This window comes from Castanea sativa, chromosome 3 (genome assembly GCF_040712315.1).
Source record: "Castanea sativa cultivar Marrone di Chiusa Pesio chromosome 3, ASM4071231v1".
Classification (NCBI taxonomy): Eukaryota; Viridiplantae; Streptophyta; class Magnoliopsida; order Fagales; family Fagaceae; genus Castanea; species Castanea sativa.
Genome location: NC_134015.1, coordinates 46,361,448 through 46,384,032, shown reverse-complemented (window position 1 = coordinate 46,384,032; position 22,585 = coordinate 46,361,448). Strand labels below are relative to the sequence as shown.

General features: G+C 34.2%; 2 protein-coding genes across 3 annotated transcripts; both read right to left on the bottom strand.

Annotated features, from left to right (window-relative positions):
* Nucleotides 1-4,754: 4,754 nt before the first annotated feature.
* LOC142627185 (uncharacterized) lies at nucleotides 4,755-6,914 on the bottom strand. Its single transcript, XM_075800984.1, has one exon. It carries the CDS (start codon nucleotides 6,831-6,833, stop codon nucleotides 4,953-4,955), a length of 1,881 nt encoding a protein of 626 aa, XP_075657099.1. The 5' UTR covers nucleotides 6,834-6,914; the 3' UTR covers nucleotides 4,755-4,952.
* A 6,639-nt stretch (nucleotides 6,915-13,553) lies between these two features.
* On the bottom strand, nucleotides 13,554-21,849 carry LOC142628082 (amine oxidase [copper-containing] zeta, peroxisomal). Of its 2 annotated transcripts, none has more exons than XM_075802048.1 (12): nucleotides 21,365-21,849; nucleotides 20,564-20,673; nucleotides 20,133-20,438; nucleotides 19,299-19,411; nucleotides 18,836-19,166; nucleotides 18,532-18,747; nucleotides 18,176-18,412; nucleotides 17,697-17,882; nucleotides 16,716-16,856; nucleotides 15,918-16,186; nucleotides 15,313-15,394; nucleotides 13,554-13,955 (listed from the first exon to the last, which is right to left on the bottom strand). In XM_075802048.1, exons 1-12 carry the CDS (start codon nucleotides 21,597-21,599, stop codon nucleotides 13,833-13,835), a joined length of 2,349 nt encoding a protein of 782 aa, XP_075658163.1. In that variant the 5' UTR covers nucleotides 21,600-21,849; the 3' UTR covers nucleotides 13,554-13,832. The 2 variants fall into 2 exon arrangements, with proteins under 2 accessions (XP_075658163.1, XP_075658164.1); XM_075802049.1 differs by lacking the exon at nucleotides 21,365-21,849 and adding an exon at nucleotides 20,934-20,952.
* Between the last annotated feature and the right edge of the window lie 736 nt (nucleotides 21,850-22,585).

The following is a 22,585-nucleotide window of genomic DNA, read 5'->3' as shown; positions in this document are numbered from 1 at the left end:
GTTCTGTATTGGTATCATCAGGTAGAAATATTTTAATTAATTAGTACTGAGAGAATCGTATAAAAGTTCTTAAGATATGATGTAAATTACGGGGCATCATAAAATATCGGATGATGTACATCCAAGGTCATCTGATTCAGAATAACAAATAAGGATTGCATCTTTTATTTATAGAAAAAAATAATTGTTACGTTAATCTTCTTGTTTTTACGTATTCGAAAGGATCTTGGATGGGATTAAAAATTAGGAAATCCTTGGTGGAAAGTGGAAACCATATTGAAATAAATTAGGAAATAGAAATCAAATAAGTGGTGGTAATAATTATGCATATCAAATTATGAAATTCAAGATCTTATTCAAGGTGGAAATCATGTGTGGATGTAAAGGATCGAAAGGAGGTTGGTCATCTTTATGCTAGAAAGTGTAGGAATGGTGGAAGTTATTATTTTCGGCAAACATGCCAAGAATCTTGTAACTAACTAAATGATACTATTTAGTCTTTGTTACAAGGAAAATTGAAGTTTCAAATTTCTCTCATCTAGTTATATTGTAACAATTAAATTATAAAAAAAAAAAAAATCTGATTTTATAAAACAAATAGATGAGCTTTCAAAAAAAAAAGATCAATCATATCCAAATTGTGTTATGACTATGGTTGATGTGTCTCAATTATTATTATTTTTTAATAGAAACTCACACAAAAACATACAATTGTGTTTGAGGCATGTTTGTGTCCAACACGGACATACAGCCCAATTTTGTCGAATTTGTTGCTTTTTAGGTTTGCATTACTTCAATGAATTTCAGTTAGTTTCACTAATAAAATTTTTTAAAGTTGAATATGAAAATTGAGATATAAACCCACATACACCAAAAAACCAATTTGATATTTTGGCATGATAATAAAAAAACAATTATCATGGAACAAATAACATAATTTTGAAATTCTAATCTACCATTAAAAAAATTGTTAGAATTGCCCTACATGGGCAAGAATTATAGAAAATTGTATACCATAAACAAGTCATGTGAAGTATACCGAAAAAGAAGTGACCCTAAGCCCAAAGTTCAAAACACCCTTGTATCGAGCTCACGTGTGACCAGTGGGGACGCTCATACAGCAACGTAGAAGACGTCACCCTCTCTCCTTCAACTTTTTTTTTTTTTTTTTTTAAAAAAAATTTACTAAAAAACAAAGAGGAGGGGCATTTCTGGGCCTAATATTGGACAATAATTCTTTCTTTGGGCTGCTGAAGTGGTTCAAAACGATTCAAAAGAACTATTGTCAACAAACACATATTCTTTACGTTTCCAACCGCCAAAATTCTCTCTCTAAAACAGAAGTGAGTTTCCGAAACCATTTTCTTACTTTGTAATTGTTTTGCTAGGTGTGAGTTGGTTGGCAAATTAAATAGGTGTGGTGAAATTATTATGAATTTTTCTTGTGACTCACTTTATTGAAGGGAGTCTCAGGAATAGAATAGGAAAGACAACAATGTTACAGGCACAGCCAATTTCACAATTTGTTGAGGTTGATGACTGTGATTAGTGCAACATCACTTTCGTTTGATTTGTACCATTATTAACATTATTTTTATTGTACACCAATCACAACCTACCACCTCAGTGGTGGTAAAAAATGTTGTTATTGTTATTATTTTCTCTTTTTAGACTTACTCTCCATTTATTCTCTTTCACTAGGATTTCCTACTTCATCATCATCAACATGTCTTTTTTTTCCGTTTTTGATCTCTTGAAGTCATTCACTTTTCATTTGTTTCGGGTGTTTCCTTAACTTTACACCATAGGTCCATTACTCAAAGAGAGGTGGAAATATACTTTTGAGTAAGGCTCAAACCTGAGGGATATAACTCTGGGTGAACTCTAGAAAAATAACTTGAGGACGTTAGTTTGCACATCAGGATTGAAATTTTCCTTGTCCCTCAAGAATTTGTTGGGCAAACACCGGGTGAAGAGAATTCAGGAAACCAATAGGATGAACAGACGTGAGTTCATCAAAGTATATAAGGTTTTCGATAGTAAAATCAACATTATTTTTTCTAGGGTGGCACTTCTCTTCTTTGTATGGTTTCTTATAAAGATTCAAATCGATTTGGGGGAAAAAAATGAGATCGAGGTTATTGAACTTCAACACTCCCTATCCTGTTTTTCTAAGACTATTCCGGTAAGGTCTCAATCAAAATACCCATCAAATAGGATTTGGCATAATGCATGGGACATGCAAGTGTCTTTCATTACCTGTACCCATATTGGTCTGGAGTTAATCCTTGCTAAGATCACCCATACATATTTAGGTTGGAAATACCCAGTCATTATTTCGGAGTGCAGCTAAGGATTTATGAAATTCTATAGGATTAGATGTTATTTCAAATCCGAGGCATTCAAGGTTTAAAATCCTCGCTGAATTGGGTAATAAAACATCACTACTGCTAAAAATAAACAAGTAAATGACAGTTATGGGCGTTCCACATATCTTTAACAACGTAAGAGCATTGAAGACATGATTTAAAAAGTAACATTTCGCATCTTCAAGAACTATTCTTGATTAAGACTTATTTGTATGTTGTCGATGCGAAACTTCAACGAGGCAACTCAATTTAATAATGAAGCTATAACAGACAAGGAGGTTAAGAACCATCCAATAGTCTGCCAATACCTCTCAAAATATAGCTGTTCTCCATAATAATTGAAGTTTATTGGATGGTCATCAACTCAATAAAAGATGTCTAGAAACACCAAACTATGATTCTAGCTATTAGTAGTATGGTAGGCTTCCAACCACTTTATACAATTAAACACACATAACAAAATTGAAAACAAAACATCAAACTCATACAAAAAAGCGAGAACCAGGATGTTACATCTCACGTAAGTCTGAATCAACACAAAATCGAACCGAAACGATCAAGTTCACGAAGTGCAGACATATATTGTGAAAATCAAAGGTGCAGTCCATCAGACTAAACCAAAAAAGATGAGAACACAAAGCATGAATCCAACAGACAGTGCAAAATTATCCTGGCCTTGCCCTACCATGCTCTAGAACAGAGTTGGTATAGCTCTTATTTGAGACATTTGGAATGAATTGAATTAAACAATTTTGCAAATAGGAAGGCATAGTGAAGACATGTGAACAAGTTAAGAACTAAAACCTCTCAGGGTATCCCACTGCTAGAACAAAAACAATGATTTCACCTTATAAGCCTAGGGCCTCTACTAAGAGTTGTCAGAACCCTCCCCCCCCATAGGTGTCAAAATTTAAGATTGAAAGATATACTTGGCAGCTTATGATGATAAACTAAAAGATCCATGTGATTGCTTTTCCCCCATAACTAGCAACGTTTGTAGAATCAATCGAAGCAAAGATGTTAAAAGTTTGCTATGTAAAATTAAACAAAGAAATGGTTAGCCATAAAAATATGAAGATCTTGTAGGATTCCCAAGAAATTCTTCGATTTCTTCCGGAAGCAGTGATTATTCATCTGCTTCTCACGTTCCATGAACTTAGCTATGATGAAATTTGGTGAAGTAGATCCTCTCAAGGATAAGATTTTTAATAATACTACTAGTGTATCATATGTATTGTATTGTGAATTGTAGGAATGAATGCCCTGTATTTACCAGTACAGTCATAGGACTAATTTTTCCTCTCTCATGATCCTTCTTTAAATTATCCCTCTAGCTGTAACACAATCTAAATGAACTTGACAATTGGAACTCTTTGTTTCTTGTTGGGCTATTAGGGATTTGAAACATTTCCCCCAAATGGATGTGTGATTTGTAAGCTTGATTGTCTTTCTCCACCTCGTTGTCGCAGTTGCCAAAGTTGTGACTCCCCTTCTTTCTAAATTAAATATCATCGCATTCAGCATACTACTGGAGTTTCATCCTCAAAGTGTGTCAGTGATGCATAATAAGAATATATTCCTCAAAGCAATGCATTTATCAGGAATATACGACCGGAATTTCCATTTTCAATCTAACATATCATAATCATATTTGTTGTCTTGAAAGTCTAAATTTTAGTTTACATGCATGAAGCATTTACACAACTAAATTTAAAATACTGACATATATGTTAATCACAAATCTGTAGCCAAAATATCTCTAACAAATAGAACTTTAGCACTTTTGGAATTTCAACTTGATAATGACAACTGCACGTAATCATACCTCTGATAATCCAAGACGCTGAACATATTTTAATTCATAGACTCCTTGCTGATCAAAATGCTCTGTCCTCAAAAGCCAATTAATGCTAATCAAGAGAACAAGTCTCTGCAGGTCATAAAGAGAGCAAAACGCAAAAAACATAGGGCAATCACACTACAAAGAAAGCATGCAAGATAGGAAGAACTGGGGATGGTTGCTTGGAAATTCTATGTCTCATTTTACTTAAGAAAACCATAATTCATACGCATAAGGAATAACATAGCATAGTTTAAGGGGACATAATTCAGGGATGTAGTCAGCACTGACCAAGAAAATAGCAGGTGAAAAGAGTCAAAACAGTATCATTACCTGCACCAGTGCACTATAGGTATTAATCAAATCCATTACTGTTTCAGCTATGCCGTACCTATAACTGATATAACGAAAATTTTCAAGGGAAAACATTTTAATGCGAAAGGAGAACGGGGAGAGAGAGAGAGAGAGGGAGAAAGGGGGGGGGGGGGGAGGGGGACGTGAATTTTAACCAGTTCCTAAAAACAACAGATCTACAAAACCAATCTGCTTTAAACTGTGCATAATTTCATTTCCGCAAGACAATCTAATTTAATAAACTATTGTATTTCCTTATTGAGCAACTGTGTATGTTTCTATAACCCATGTTTTCATCTAATCAAAAAGCATCAACCCCATTCAAGAGTACTGAACAACATAGTAATGCCCCTACAAAAACATTGGGTCCACTACTCTAAAGTTTGTATTCAAGGAACAAATGAATGCATTTGAGATTGAACACCAACTTGATACAGATTCAGATGGTATATTGCTTTGGAAACCAATTCTCTCAACTCAGGATGCTGTGCAACCACAGTTCGGTCTGCCCCCTCGAGGGCAGTCAAAACCCTAGCTTGTTCCAAGGCCTCACTGTTACCAGCATGTATTGCAAGGTAGCAAAGGAGAATCAAACCGTGCAACTGTGTCCGTTCATTGGCCCTTAACATTCTCATCAACTGCAGCACACCATTATACTCGATTATTGTCTTGGAATGCTCCACGCAGAGAAAATTATCCGGACAAGCAAACTTCCCCAGCGAAATGGCAGCTTCGGCAGCCATATCCAGGTTTCTATGACTAAGTTGAGTCACCAGCGGATCAATAACCCAGGTCTCTCTAGCTGGAAAAGTCCTAGCCAATGAACCAATCGATTTTATGGCTGGAACTTGTAATATCGGGTTGTCCAACTCTCTAATCACCCTCAACAGCTGTTCCACAACTGCCTTGGCAGCCGGAGAATTAATCCTAAACGAGGAGCGTCTAAGGTCAGCATTAAACTCAGCTGCAGCCGTTATCTCCATTATAGTCATCAAGCAATTGTATTGCAACTCACCCTCTTCTTTCTCAACCAATTTCGCCAAACAAAGCAACCCTTTTGTCTCCGTTATCCTCTTACTATTCGACACACTCCCTTTGGCGAGCATCCACAATGCCCCGGCACAACTAATTTTCAAACTAAGCTTCACTTCCGGCTTCTCATTCTCCCTCTCTCTCCTATGCTGCCCGGCCCGACTACTCCCCTCGTTATTATGATAATAATAATGATAGTAATTAGAATTGATATTTGAATTTGAATTTGCATTCGAATAAGGTCTGCTATTGGGTCTAGTCAATGTTTTCTTCTCCATTTGCTTATTAATTTGAACAATTGAATGAAAGCTTTGCTTACTCAATTGGTCCTTATGATCATCCACAAAGGTCTCGAACGATAACAGCGTCACCAGCGGCCTAATCACGTTCTCTCTCGCGAAATCCTCTTGAGCAATCGGGTCATACTCCGCCATTCGAGCCACCAATCTCGCGGTCTGAGTTTGTACCACCATCGGTGAGTCCGAGAGCACTTGCACTATAATCTGAACTCCGAGCTCGTTCACAATCGCTCGGACTCTCTCTTCCTCATTCGCCAAGTTATAAATCGCCGTCGTGGCGGCAATTTGCGCCTCGAGACACTCGCCGTCCTTGAGGAGCTTCAACAATGGCGGAACTCCGCCTTCTTCGATAATGATCTTCTTGTTCCGATCGTTGTCTCGCGCGAACGAAGCGAGTTCGTTCGCGGCTTCGATTTTCTCAGGCAGCTGGGACATTTGGAGCGTGGCGACGAAAGACCAAACCCAAGAGAGAATCGGATCGTTGCTCGCGATCGGAGGGAGCGAGAGGTTGATGCCGCCGCCGCCGCCGGAGCCGCCGTTTTCGGTGTCGAAGATACTGAGAAGCCACCGCATGTCGCCGACGGAAGACTCTAGAAAGCTCTGAACTTTGCGAAAGTCGGCGGCGCTCACGATCGTAACGACGCGTCGCAGAACGCTCCGGCGCTTGCACTTCCGGACTAGGGTTAGGGCACGCTCTAAGTTCTTCGACACCTCGGCGGTCACTCGCCGAATCGGCCGGTCGTAAAGAAACTGAGCCGTGGAAGCGAACCGGGTCATGGTTCGGAGCATCTGGGAGACCCGGTCCACTTGCTTGCCCACTTCAGTACACTCAAGTTTGAACCAATTGGCTTCGTCCACCGCGGCCCGAACTTGCTCCGAGAGCCGAATCGGGTACCCGAGTTCTTCTTCTATCAACTTCTCTTCCAACTCTGTGGCCATTTTTTTAAGAGTGCCGTTTCACTGACACGGCAGTTTTGCTCTGTGTACGCAGAGTGAGAGAAAGCAGTTTCAGTTAAGTACTATATAGAATGCGTTTGGATAGGAGGCTGCGTCCACGTCTGGGCAGTTTTTTTTTTTTTTTTTTTTTCCACGCGCATGTGTCACTGTTCATTGGCCCTGAACAGTGATTTTAGGCCAATGAACAGTACTTTTTGGGATGAACAGTAATTTTTACACATTAAAAAATTATTTTTGTACAGTATTTTCAGTTTTCAGTTTTCAGTTTTCAGCAATAAGTTCTATCCAAACAGACTCATAAAGTTGTCTGTTTGGGTTGTGAATGTTTTTTTTTTTTTTTTGGGTTTCTGGGAAATGGTTGTGAAATGAAATGAGCGCGTGGGGACTAGGGAGAGTCCAATCGGTCAGTTTACTTTGAGTGTGAATGTGACTGTAACCGTTGTTTGTACGTTAGGGAACTAGAGCGACTTGACGAAGAAAGGAAAGCAAGTGGAAGAGTGCTTGGTACTTGCATGGAGAGAGCGTGAATGTAAGAATTGTCAAATTAGAGAAACGAGGCATGTTCAGTTAATCAACTTAAATATTTATTTTTAATTTTTAAATAATATTATATATATTTATATATTTTCTATTAACACAAATTTAAAAAAAATTAAAAATTTATTGTTTAAATACACATACCAAATGAGCTTTTATTTTCTTGGGATTCATTCAATTAGGATATCACCCTCAATTTTAATACAACTTAAATAAATTTTTTAAAGATAATTTTTAGAATATTATGAAGTGGAATATTTTGTATTTTTTAAGATAACAACACTCTAATTTTTTTTTCTTATCTAAAGCTGGTAGATTAGTTTTTATAACATCTTTAATGATTTAAGTAAATATCAAAATTGTGCTAATAATTTTTTCTAATATTAATTATATCACAAATATCTAATTCACTCGTTTCGAATAGATGACATTTTAAAAAACTTTCTCCTAGAAGGGAAATTTAGAGAAACTTAATACAAATTTAGTGATGGTGCTAGAAATACTACAAATGTTATTACATGATTTTTAGAAACTAATATATCACAAATTATCACAAAAAAATTCAAACATTATTTATTATTATTTTTGAAATCCACCAATCTTTATTTTTCACATCATTTTAAAGCAATGTCAATTGAATTATAGAAGGAAGGAAAATCTTTCCTAAAATTATATTTTTGCTTTTCGTAAATCAACTGAGAAGGTTTAATTTCCTAAAAAAAACTAAGAAGGTTTAATAGCTAAATATATACATATTAATATCAACTCCATGAATTGATCAAGTGGTCTCCAAAACCTCATAAATCCCTAAGGTCCGTTTGGATTAAGGGGGAGGGATGAGGAGTATAGTAAAGTAGATTTAGCCTAAAATTAGCCTATTTTCAACAAACTCTACTCTACTAAGTTCTTGAATTTAAAACTCTAGATAGCATCCTCGAGTCACCCTTAAAGGATCCCTCTTTGTATTTGTTTGGTGTTTGTGAGATAGGGCGTGTGTGTGTATATAATGAAGAATATGATATTTTTTTTAACATAGTTTTTATATTCTTTAATTTGGGGCACTTTTTTTTAGATTATTATTTTCAAACAAAATTTGGGCACTTTAACAATGAATATCTTTTTTTGATACAACAATGAATTTCAAAAAAGTACAATATATGAATTGCAATATTATTATTATTATTATTAAAGTTAAAGAACTGCATTTTATGAATTTTTCTTTCCATGATTAAAAATTTCACAACGTTTATTATTATTATTATTCCCTTATTATATAAAAGTACAATATATATAAGTGTAAGGATGGAAAAGTGGAGGGCTAATTTAGTAATCTTATCTTATTCTTAGTTCCATTCCCCCTCCCATTTTCTTTCCAATTTGGATGAAAAAAAAAAATAGTACACCCCTAAATGAAAACTCCAACAGGCCCACTTTCTTTTATCTCCCTTTTACCTCGACTAAATAATAGAAAACCACATTTTCCTTTATAGCTCTTCCTCTTCTTTTTCTTATTTGATAAATATAGCTCTTCCCTTTCCTTCCCCCGTTTTCCGTAGTCTCCTTTTCCACTCCAATCATACATAGAGCATAAATTACAAAGAACATTGATCATAAATGGAGGAATTTTATTCATTTATTTTGGATGTGAAATATATTCTGTAATCTATAATATATCTAAAATTGAAGAGGTTTGATTTTTGGTTGATCTCATAATATTTTTCCGCATCAATTTTTGAAGCCTCACAATTTATATATCAATATTCTAATATATATATATATATATATATATATATATATATATATATATATATATAAAAGTTTAAATTCAATTAGAATCTTGCCATATCATATTTTTCTTTGATTAATAAAACATATTTTTCCATATTCAAACACAATCATAATTAATACTTATTAATTACTATAATAAATATCTATAATAATAATTCTCATAATAAATGTACATAACAATCATAATAAATACCTGTTAATAACTATCATAATTATAATATTCATATTTATATACAAAATTAAACGAGAGAGTCAATTTAAAAAAAATATATAAAATCATATTAGGAAATGTAAACAGATGCCATAAGGGCATTTGTCAATGAACTATTTTAGAAAAAAATTTATTGAAAAAGAAAAAAATTAATATTTTGACAGTTTTTTCTATTTTTCATAAAATTGGTGTCAAATTTTTTTTAAAAATAGTTTATTAACAATTGCTCTAAAAGCACCCCTTAACAAAACCCAATCATATTTTATTGAATTTTTTCGTGTTGAATTTTTTATTGTATTGCATGGGTTGTTGACTAGTACGTTAGTAAATGGAGGAAGTTAAACAAATGTCACTCATTTTCACTTTCCATCAGTTAAAAAATAAAAAAAGAAGATATATATTACATTGTCTAGATTTTTAAGACTCCATCAAGCAAAACTACTTCCAAAAAAAAAAAAAAAAAACGAATAGTAATGAATTTCAAAGAAGGAATTACAATGTATGAGATATCAAGGCATTTATGATAGATTTTTGTATAAATCATAGTCATGAGGAAAAAATCATAAATGCAGTTCCTTTAAAAAGAACAAGAAGAAAAAAAATTAAACGGAACATCTTGGCCATCAAATCAACTAAACTCTGACCATTGCTTTGTAAAAAAAAAAATAATAATAATAATTGGTATGAAGGTGAGTTAACTGTCATACCATAGTGAAATTATATGAAAATTTTATTCAAAATGATAAACCAATTGTTTTTATCGTTCCTTCTAAAAATAAAAATGTTTTTATTGTTGATATGAACACCTACAGCTAAATAAATAAATAAAAATTTAGGTCATTGTTGTGATGTGAGCCTAACCGTCTTTAATGCTCACATTTTTTATAAAGGGTTAGAAAATCTCTAATGCTTACCTTACAGAATGGTTTTTTATGGAAAAAAATATACAGAATATTGTGCAGTTCAATTTGTTAACATTCTTTCTGGGGTTGGGGTAATGGTCGCAATTATAGGCCAAAATCAAGGAAGTACATCTGTACATGTATATATATAATTGCTTCTGACGTTCCTGGACTTGAGCTGCCAAGTTGAATACTTTTTTTTTGGTTGATAATCAGTAACACATATATCTTGACTTGAGCGCCTTTCTTTTCCTCTATTGTTTAAGAGGGTGTCTGCTTTGATATCTAAAACCTCTTATGTTTGTAAGAATATCATCTACCTCAAAGGAGAAGGAAAAAAAAAAAACTCATAGAGAAGACTTGACTTCCTTGCAAACAGGAGGGAAGAGGCGGTAATATTGACCCAATTTATGAACATGCCACTGATAAGACACAAAGTTAATAAGTTTGAGTTAAAGTTTAGTGGATTTGTGTTATATTCAAGTTGACAAGAATTGAATTATTTAATAAATATGTCAATTCAGGTTAGATATATAAAATCCATTTTGACTTGTTTAACTGGGGGTCATTTTACCAATTTACCTTTTAGGAAATTGATGATATGGAACTTTTTTTTTTTTTTTTTTGATGGGAGATGATATGGAACTTAGACAACTATTAACCACTATATTAAATGAATTTTGGACTTGTAATTTTATTTTAAGAAATGACAACTAATACCTTTTTTTATTATTTCTAAATTTATTTCAAGTCTAATGACTAAAAAAAACAAATACATATATATAATCCCCTCGTAAACATGTAAATTCAAAGTCATTAAATATTGAGTATACTTATATTTATTATATAATTACATAGAGGCCAATGAAATTAAAGCACATCGTTTCTTTTACCTTCATTTATCAACCAAACAAAAAATATATTTATTTTTTATTTTTTTAAAATCAAATGTATTGAAAAAAAAAATCAAACATATTCATAAAGGCAGAAATGTCAAATAATTTTGCACAAAAAATAATTTATATACCTTTATTTTGGTTTACATTTTACATACCAAATAAGTAAAAATTATTTCTCTTTTCTTTTCATTTCTTTTTTACTTTACATCTAAACATACATAAGGAAATATATTTTCCTTTTGATTCTTTTAAGAGAATACATTCAATAAGGACGGGATGTAATCCTTTTGGTTTACACCAGCCAATAATGACATGCTACAACAGTCTTTTACTTAAAACTCATTATAAAATTAATACATCCTAATACACCTAATAATATCACCAAAAAAAAAAACCTCTATTTCACATTTTCAGACCAAATGTGAAAAAGAGTCCTAAAATCTCATCTCATTCCTCAGCTCCTCTGTCTCCCATCACATTGGAAATTATTTGAGAAATACCTTGCTTTATAAACCCTATAGAATAGTCTAAATGAGTCAGTGTATTGGCCATTATCGTTAAAAGATTAAAAATTCAGCAAGTAGACCTAAATAATCAAAGTGCCTGGCAAAATCTTACCCACCCTTCTCTTTTGCCAGAGCTCAAATTCAAGATTCCTAATACCAAGCACTTGCTAACAATCATAATTAGACAGTTGGTATTACTTAATTATAAGAGACCCCCACAGAACGAACAAATCTCATGCGCAAAATTTTGACCATTTAAAGGGATACATAAAAATTAAAGAAAATACCAAAGCTTGAAAATTCAGCCTAGGCCAAGCCCAGTGGCTCCAACAGATTTTTTAGACTCCGGCGGCTTTGATGGAACCTTCAACGGTATTTACTGAATTTTTAGTTTTCTGTGTTTAATTTTTTATTGTTCCATTAGGTATTAGAGGGTGTGATTGTGTGAGATTGGTTCTAATATTTTATTTACACAAATCTGATGTGGCACAAAATTAGTGGACGGGTAAAAGTAGCCTTTCACACATCCTTATCAAATTTGCACTCTTTTTTTAATAATTTTTTCTTCTCTTCTATTACTATTTTCTCTTTTCCTTCCATTTGCTAAAGTGCAATCAAACACGGTGTTAGAGAGAGAGAGAGAGAGAGAGAGAGAGAGAGAGAGAGAAATCTGTCCAAAAAAAAAAAGAGAGAGAGAGAGAGAACATAAAAGACTGATATAGTACTATGAAAACAAAACCATAAGAATTTATCATGTGTCTTGACTTATCAGGAGGAGAGGAAATCTGAAAAATACTCCTCTATGACCTTACCCTAATTAGATAGTTTAAAAATTCTATTTCAAAGTACTAACTTTCTAACCCAAAAAAAACTAATATTTCCATATTTGATGAAAATAACAAGGGTCTAATCACATGTTTACAGCACCAATAAGTAATTAAAATTTTATTTTATTTTTTAAATCACTCTCTTAGATAGAAATTTGAAGCTTGAATTGGTTGATTAGTTATTGTAACCTGGAGGATCTATCTAACTAATTCACACCATGACATAACCTATTGACCTTACACTTGAAAGTTATCAATCGTTAGGAAAAATATCATATGAAATAGTTTTATAAGATATTTCTTTCAAAATATGTGAGATCATATGTGTGATGTACATGATGTCACGCGTGTACGGATCGAAATATTTCATGATTTGGTTGCATAAGTTACCTTCTCCAATTGCAAACTTTGAAAATCTATGCCAATTGCTAACTTTGAAAATCTAGGCTTGGGGCGCCGCCTATTGATGACATTTGACATTTCCAAACTTTTATTTTTCTTGGGACAGCAGACACAACTTACAACAGCCAACAGGAAAAGTTTTATGCAGAGTAGACTGCAGTTGATAAACAATACAAAACAGCTACTCCTATCAACCTGCGAACCTAACTGATTGTCATGTACACAATAGCCACCGCATTGACTTTCAAAGTTTAGTACTAAAGTTTAACGCTGAACTGATCATTCCATCCAAATCCAATGAAAACAATGAGCCAGTCTTTTAACACTAATTATACTGACTACACAATCCCAGTAGGTATCTACGGAAGTTTGGTCACATATAAACTATTTGAAAATTCATATTATTTAAACTATAACCCATTTTATATAGTTTCAAGCCAGCTGGGTTTGAGTAATTTCGATCTTTCGAGAAACCAACCCAAACCAAATATATGGTACAAGTTGACGAGCCATGCAATGACAATGTGCTTCACTGTACCATATACAACACATGTTAATTTGGGTTGTCACCACACACACACACACAAAAACAAAAACAAAAAAAAAGTAAAGAGAGAGATCACAATCATCACATGTTAAGGTCTTCAGCACCATAAAATATCATATAATACAGGTGGTTCAGCATACACTGATTTATATTAGTATTTTGAAGAGCCATGCAATGACACGGCGGGCACGCCACCTTAATCCTTATAATCATGTTACATAAAATACTCAAACAGTATCAAGTACGGCCTATGGCTCTATTATTTGACAAACATACCTAAATCCGACAAATTAAACAGCAATGTAATCCTGTTCTCACCCTCATAATAAACAGCAGCACTGAAATCCTGTTAAATATTGCTTTCAAAGCTTAGCTAGTAGCTCATTCTGTATAGGCTTTACAGCCATCCCATTGTCCTTAATTTCCACATCACTTGCATTCGGAGGGACATCCACTGCTGGTGAGCAATTAAAGAACCCATGTGGCTGCATTAATAGCAAACAAGAATCAGATTATATTCTCTCTGAGATATCTGCAAACAAATAAGTATGAATTCTTTTAAGGGTCCGGTTAATGTATGCTCTTAGGGCATACATTAACAAATTCAGATTTGGAAAATTTTTATTAAGAATTGAAAAAATTGTCAAAACTTTTTCAATTTTCGATAAAACTTTTTTTTAAAAATGATATATTATTGTATGCCCTTAGGGCACACGTTAATAAAATCATTCTTTTAAAGCATAAGTTGCAGAAATAGAAGCTTTGATTCCTACAAATCTAAAATCCATGGGAACCGTGATATGCATTAGCCCTGTTTGTAAGTAAAATAGAGTGAAATATGTTCAAAGTGTATAGTCCATAATTTGGAATTCCGTTCCGGATTGGTTACTAGGATGGAATATTTTGGTATAGGCTTGTATCAATATATCGTTTCAGGTAAAAACCTGTGAAAAGTAATTAAATTTTAAGTAATTTATTTAAATCAAATTAATAATGTAAGTGAGGTACTAGATAACATAAATAAATAAATAAAAATTAAACAGATCTTTCAGTTTAGGAAAAAAAAATTAAATGTAGCATCATTGTAAATAAACAAGCATCAAAGACTTGTTTTGTTTTATTCTATGAAGTTTCCTAGAAGTTTCCTTTATACTCAGCAAGCCTCCAATGCTCCACACATGATCTTTGCGTTGGTTTTTAATTTATTTTTCTCATCACACCCTCTCTCATTGTCGTAAGATCTCATGCCTCCACTTCAATTATTTTCCCAGATCTCACCATCTCCTCTTTAACTATTGCTTTTATTTATTTATTTATTTTTTTAATAACAGATTCTCTTAATTTTTTGTATTTGGGTTTATGATTTCTCTTCTTTGTCTTTCGTTTGCTGCAAACTGCAACATTTCATCACCATCCGGTCCATCCCCATTTGGTGTGAAGAGTGTGAATACCGATATTGAACGCAGAGGTCGGCAATGTGATGAAGGTCAGTGGCTCAAAGATGAAATTGAAGGGGCTTTGAAACTCATTTTGGATCAAAACAAGCCAGAATGGACCGGTATTTTGGGCGAGATGGAACAAAGGGTTCCTTGTGCCACTTGGTAGCCAGTGTGAAAAATTTCAGCCCTATAGGCTGATATGAAATGGAATTCGAAACCTTGCTATAGTCATGAAACCAACAATGAAGCCTTAGTCCTAGAATTTTGGGTCTGCTATGGATCCTTAACCTCAACCTCAACATACTAATTTTAAAAAAAAAACCAACCCAAAAACAAAAACAAAAAAATTGAAGAACCTGAAAAACATTGACGAAGACAAATGTTGATATGATGAGTAGAATACCATGAGCATAAAACCAATGCGTTCTACAGGCATCACTGGCCAGTCTTCCAGCCGAGGAATGTGTGTCATTCCAAATACATACCTGCAATAATTTGACAACATAATCAAATTCAGCACGTGAGACTACATGCATTAGAATGAGAAAGAATATATCATTTTACCAAGAGATGTCTAGATCCCTTAAACGCTAGATTAAGCTCAACCATGCATACAAAAATCTTCATATTCCACTGTAGCTGAAAGTGTGAGCTTATAGCAAGCCCAAGACTATATATGTTGCATGCATTACTACTGCCTGATCATAATCAAAATATATGTTTATTTTTTTCTATAAGTGAAAGTCGAGAAGATTTGACCTCCGGATAAACCCCCCACAGAAGGGGATGGAATGCCACAAGGCTAGATGTCCATAGGCAAATCAAATTAAATGATACATATATAAACATTTGCACATTTCATTCACATGGTACATAAAGCATATCTTCCTGAAAATAAATTTGCACGCACACTTGCACTCATACATACAATCACATGCATTATCAACATATTTCAATACTAAATAGTTACAAATATATACATTATCTATATAAAGGAAGAGAACCAACCAAAGAACTATGTCAGCTTCTTCCAATGATCTATTTTGCTTAACCCAAGTAGCCAATCCTTCCCCAACACGTGGATTTTGATTAGGAAACTCTCCTCCTGGATACTTTTCATCACGTGCATAAGGTGTGACCCAAAGATTATGCTTCAAGAAAGTGGCTCTCCTTAGAAATTTTGCCTCAGAACCAGCTAATGGTAAACAATTTGAACCAGGTACAAGTTTGTAACCTGTTAGCTGTCCAGTCCGGTTGACATTTCTTGTGTTTCTGATCTGAATTAAGAATTCAAATGCATCATTCAGGAATTTTATCAACTAACTTAAACTGCAAAGAAGATAACGCATATGCTCCAACACAAGCAACTCCTCACCAAAGCAAAGGAAAAAGAAAGACAAAATACCAAGCAAGTTACGAGACCTACCACTGCAACAGTTGCAGAATTACTGACACACATGATGACTACATTCCAGAATCTATTTAACAAGTCCAATACAAATGGCAGAAGGATTCATTGACTTCAGAATAAAGCAATTAAATTTCCTAACATATGAACTAGGAATCATAAAAACAACAAAAAAATATTATAAGATTAGAACAGTAATTGAGTGATAACAGTTTCAACAACACTGGATGAGGATTAGATGTAGGCAACAACAGCTGTCCTACCAATCATGAATCAAAGGGAATAAAACACTCTATCTTGAAACTAACATCACTTGTCATCTCAAATATATAAGCAAAAACAAAATAAGAAAGGTTCCAAACAAGTTACAATAGGACTTCAGCAAGAACATATCTTACAATCCAATGGCGAGCAGATAAAGGATTACAATCCCGCATTGCTTGCATTTCAGATCTCAGTAGTTCCTCTTCAGCATAGAAAGCATTATTATGAACATTATCTTTCCCTGGCTCTTCAACTTTAAGATTCACCTCAACAACCTGAAAGAGCAAAAAAGTTCAGACCTACCAAACAACATGAGGGAAAATCTGATTTTTTTTTTTTTTGTTCAAATGACCAGTGATGTTATAGTCCTTGTAAGAGCAGAAAAAATTAAAAGGTACCCACTCATAGCATTATAGGGTGAAAATCAATCAAAGTTACATGGGAAATCATCATCAATATGAAATATCCACTGAATGCCTCCATCTTTTGGCAATATATCATTAGCCATATCAGTAGATCTGTGAATATCCTAGAACTGTAGGTTTACATAGACTACTAGCCAAGTCTCACATACAACCAGGCTCACCTTCCAGGACGAGGAATTACATTAAGTTCACCCAATAATATCACATCATATTTCCCCAAAGACTCTATGAAAGGGCTTATGTAATTCTGAAGGTTCTTAAAACTTTCAAAGCCACCTCAGGACAGAGAAAAGGTACAGTAGTCATTGACCTGATGAGCGACCAAATTCTTTTGAACCATAAATCACAAAGAGAACAGCTAATACTGAGCATGGGTAATAGCGGGTGAACCAGCAAATAGAGTTTAACATGACATTAAAAAAAAAAATTAAAAGAAAAAAAAAACAGAACAAACTGTAGACTAAAAAACAGAAGAATAGACTATCCATCAAGAGATGAGTAGGCCTTGGAATGAACTTGCTTTAATTTATTAATATCAATCCTAAAAAAGAATCAAACCTCATTAAGAATGCTCAATTAACAATATATATATATATATATATGACAGGATAGGTCAGCATTAAACTGCATGTAATAAAACAAATAATAAAGTACAATTGGAGAAAGAACCCTAAGCATGTGTAAACCTACCTGATTAAATGCTTCACCAGGCTTGCAATCAACTGCCATGTCCATACGTGCTACAAAAAAATGTTGATGGACAGGTGCATATAAGCCAGGAGCAATGGTCGTACCATATTTTCGGGCTTCCCCTTGTTGTAATGCTCCTAAGCTAAGAATTCCTGTGAGTTTAACCTCTGCTTCGATCTTTCCATCCTATAACAGAAGAAAAGTAACGAGAATGTATCTTGAGTAGCATACTTAAAAAAAGAAAATCATGCTGCAAACTAACAAGATATAAAAAATAAAAAGGTCAGCCAATTGTAGCAAGCAATTCAAAATAATGTAACTATACAACCAAATGTTGCCATCAAGAAGGTAACAGGAGCCCAATTACAGACCTCAGAGGACTTTGTTACAATATGAAAGGAAAAATACTGCAATTTAACATGACAAAGTGAGTGATTCTGGCGAGCAATCAAATTGAATTCAGGTTTACACTAACTTGCCTGATAAAAATGCCAGAAGAATCCATACTCATAGTTAGCCACAGTGCATATAAAAGACACTGTCAGCCTTCTTGACCGTCGAACTTCTGCTAAACCAGTTCTCCAATCATGATGTTTCCACAGAAGCCCATGATCCTCTTCATGCAAGCAAACACAATTCTCAATTGTATCAACACCCCCATTAAAATTTGTGAAGTGTGCATTGAAGTACTTGACATAGCCTAAACAGTCACAACCCTGCAATGCTAGAATTACGTCAAACATAAATACTTTAAAATTAAAACAAAGTGAAAGTAGTAGACAATCCTGCAAAGAAAAAGACAGAAAATAAGCAGGGAGAAGACAAATATCCTGACCTTCTTAAGTGAATGTGCATTTTTCCCAAGCCCATCTTCCCCTGCATCAAATGCATTCTTCCTGTAATGTGGTTCATTTGGATCTCCATAAGGGACCACCATCTCAACAAAGCTTAACCTGTGGGCCACAGGTCTCCGACCTCTACTACCATCAATATATGCAACAGAATAAATTATCAAACCCTCCCTGGGAGTGAAACCGACACGAAAATTCCACTGCCAACCAGAAATGAAAATAAAACGATAAGCAATACAACTTGGTAAACTTAAAAGTAACCATTGATGTAGTTTGGCAAACAAGCACCTTTTGCCATTGAACAAAGTTCCCATTAACACGAAAACTTGGACCCTCAGGCTGAATAATTTGTAAGGGTTTCACATCACTTCGATCAACACCCCCTCGTGTTTCTCCAGGAGTGTAATTTCTTAATGGGTCAGCAGGTGGTAAGGGAACAAGTCTACGATCTTCAAACTCAATAAGCACCATATTTTGCATATCAACTAGTACATGGATTCCTTCAACTGGGCGAGCATAACCATTTTCCATAGGGCAGTCGCTCTCAGTTCTACAGAAGATTAGAGGTTTAGCAAGTCTGCGGCTAGGAGCATCAGCATCACTGTGATATCCAACACACCTGTAAAAAAGTTAGCACACCGAAGAGTTAAAAAAGTGCAATTCATTAAAAACATAGTCAAAGTAACATATGTCTATTATAACATGTTCTCATATAATATCCATATAAAAGAATCTCAATGCTGTAACTAACCAGGCATCGACCATCACAAGATCCATATCCTCAATGCCCCTTCTCTTCATTGCCTCCCTAAATAGAGGAAAGTCTTTTACAACAGCTTCACATTCAGCATATTCAACAGCATCCTGTAACAATAGAATCAACCAAGAAGAACATGAGTGTTGGACGAACAGTTACAGCAGCAATTAATACAGAACTAGGCTAATGCTTAGTGGGGAGGAATTGCAAGGTTAAAGCATGCTATCAAAGGATCACTATAAGACATAGCTGATCATCAATCAAAAGATCATCTATTTACAAAATCAATGAAAGAATAAAAAATCATACAATGGGAAGGTTACTAAGGTGTTCATAAAACTCCCTCAGTGAATGGATAAAAATAGGAATTCTATATTGTAGCATGGTTGTATGAATTTACTTCAGCTTCTTTCTCTTAAAATCAGAACCATTTCAAAATGCGCAGTTAGTACTTTCTCAAGATAGAAAATTTTCAGTGTAAATTCACATTAGAGCCCCACTACAAATCCAACCAAATAATTTAAGTATCTATAACACATGGTATTCATAACTAAAAAATAAGGTCTTTTATGATGATGGATACTCATTTCAAACAAAATTTACCCTTGGTAGTGATGTATCCAAATTTGTTCAATGGCACAATCAAGATGATTGATCTAACTTCAAATACTATTTAAATTCCAATGGGTTATTCAAATTTTTTGAAACAAAAGAATGCATCACAAATGATATTATTATTAATTAGCATTTGAAACATATACTAAAATCTTATAAACTAATAAGAAATTTTCAGATTAATTTCAAGGAAACTGACAGCAGATAATATACCATGGGAGGCTGAACATCTGGAACAATGTTGGACGAAATAACTTTGCCCCTATGGTGACCACCTCGAGTTGCTGCATGAACTTCCGATAGTTCAACGATCCACACACTTGTGTCATTCGACTTTTTGTTATACACAACTAGTCTTGCTTGCCTTGGAGGAAGCTTACTAGGAATTACAGGTCCACCTTTTGATTTGGGAAGTAATGATGGCTGGAAAGGAGGGAAGAAATATGCATCTGCCAATGCAACAACACTCTTTGCTGGTTCCACCAAAGCGACTTCAACAAAGCGCATGCTATCCCTAACCTACAAAAGGCAAGAAACCGTATCACTTATTCAAGCACCACAAAAAAACAAGTAAAATGAACTCCCTTATTATTTAATGATCCAAATCATAATTCGGGTTTAACAATAATAATAATGCAACTAACCTCGGGGGTTGCTCCAGCTGCCCGGACAGTTGCCACTGCCACAGAGATTTCAGCAGCAGATAAAGGGTCCAAAGGGTGACTAGTTTGAGCTCTCACCATGCTTAGGATACCTATGCAAGAACAAAAAAGACAAAATCTTTAAGCAACATAACTGAAAAGTAATGCAATCCAGCCTTTCATATAATCTAAGAAGAAAGGCGCTTTCGTAGATTTGGAAATTTGAGATGCCATTTTCCTTGTGTCAGCAATTGGAGGCAGAATAGTCCAACCAAGTCAATCATGCACACCCATAATCTGTTTTGACAGCTTAAAACTTTGAAAATTATCTAAGTAAAAATAAAGAAAGAACGTTTAGGATGAGATTGAGAACCTCAAACTCAAACCAACAGATTTAACACCTATAGAGAACAAAGCAAACTTGTTTAGTGTTTGACTGCTAAAGGAAAAAAAAATGAAGGGGGGGGAAGAGAAATTGCAATCTTTATAAGCGATAACATTTTAATTATTTGGGACCCGAGAAGACAAAAAGGTCCACTCTTTTGACCCCACTTTGTTTACTTTCTTTAGCTGATCCTGGAATTCAAACAACAACAGATACCTAAAAAATAAACTATAAAATAATCCCACAAGAGTTCCTGTTCTCCTTCTTTTTCCTCCATTTTTCTCAGCAACCAAACAGAGTTTTAAAGAAAATCACTGTTCAAAAATAAAGATCAAGCTACAAAAACATAACTTCAAAAAAAAAAGAAAAAGAGCAAGACTATATATTCATTCATTTATTTATTTATTCAATTTTAAAACCTTTGGATGAAGCAGAAGCAGTGTTTGTAGGAGCTGGGTCAGTGAGAGTGTCAAAGGCAGGGATCATGGTCGGCACAGAAGAGCTCTTGCGGGTCGGATCCTGAGACGGGTCGGGCCAATCCTTGGTGGGCTTTCGAAGAGGTTGAGGTGGTGGTAATGATGATCTGGCAGTGGTGGTGGTGGTGGTGTCGTTTTGGAGGCAACAAGGCGTCGTTTTTTCCTGAGTTGTGGCCATTGTAAAGGGTTGGCAAGCTCACCGTATCCACCGTAGTAATTGTCACTGTAATACTCCACTGACATACAGCAATGTCTAGAGAGAGTCTCCCCCGACGTTTTTTCTTCTTCTTCGGCTTCTTCTTTCTCTCTCGCTCTTTCACTTTCCAGGAAAATAAAAACCGAACAAGAATGGAAATGGGAATTTGAAGTGCAAAGTGCAAATGCCTTTGTACTTTGGTTTTGGTTAAACAGGCTTTGATGTTTTGGGTGATTTTACAGATCGCTTTTGAGGTATCTATATATAGAAAAAGCCAAATGGGTTTTTTTCACACAAAAAATTCAAAAAGAAAATGGAAAAAAAAAAAAAAAAAAAAAGGGTTTCGAGTTTCTACTTAGGAGTGAAAGTGAAACTCTCGATAATAACAGAGAAGTAGTTGAGGTTTCACATTTTCCTTGTCATTTCTTTTTTACTTTTTCTTTGGCTTTTGTCTTAAAGGTGTTCCACGACATTTTTATTTTTTTTTTATTGATTTTTAGTTGTTATTGATCGGTAATTTAAAATTTTTAAAAAAAAAAATTTCCTACCGGTTATAATTTGCCACTTATCTATTGTGAAAAGTTGTAAATATATTATTTTTCTAAAACCCAGTGATCCACGACATACTTTTGCAACAACTCAATACTAAAATTACTTTTTTACTTACTAAAAACCGACACTAATAGTTAGTAATAATAAATCACTTAAAATTTATTTTAAAAATGTTATATATAGAGACTTTTTTCATTATTAAGTAACAAAAATTAATAAAATTATAGATTTTAAATTGAACTGGCTTGATTTCTTATAAAATAAATAACTTGATTGTATTATAAAATTTTACCTTAACAATGCACTACTAAAGGGATTAGTTTTGATTTTATCTTTTTACAATGCTAGCTATGTACCTTTGTTATGGCCCAAAGTTTTGCGATAATTACTAATATTATGTCTATGAAACTCTTTCT

Bases quoted from the DNA above. Each gene is read 5' to 3' on its own strand.
- LOC142627185 (XM_075800984.1), bottom strand. From the start codon at position 6,833: ATGGCCACAGAGTTGGAAGAGAAGTTGATAGAAGAAGAACTCGGGTAC.
- LOC142628082 (XM_075802048.1), bottom strand. From the start codon at position 21,599: ATGGCCACAACTCAGGAAAAAACGACGCCTTGTTGCCTCCAAAACGAC. The intron at 19,167-19,298 runs GTTAGTTACAGC...ACTTTTTTACAG, and splicing joins CTTGTGATGGTCGATGCCTG to GTGTGTTGGATATCACAGTG. The intron at 13,956-15,312 runs GTATTCTACTCA...CTATTAATGCAG, and splicing joins GCATTGGTTTTATGCTCATG to CCACATGGGTTCTTTAATTG.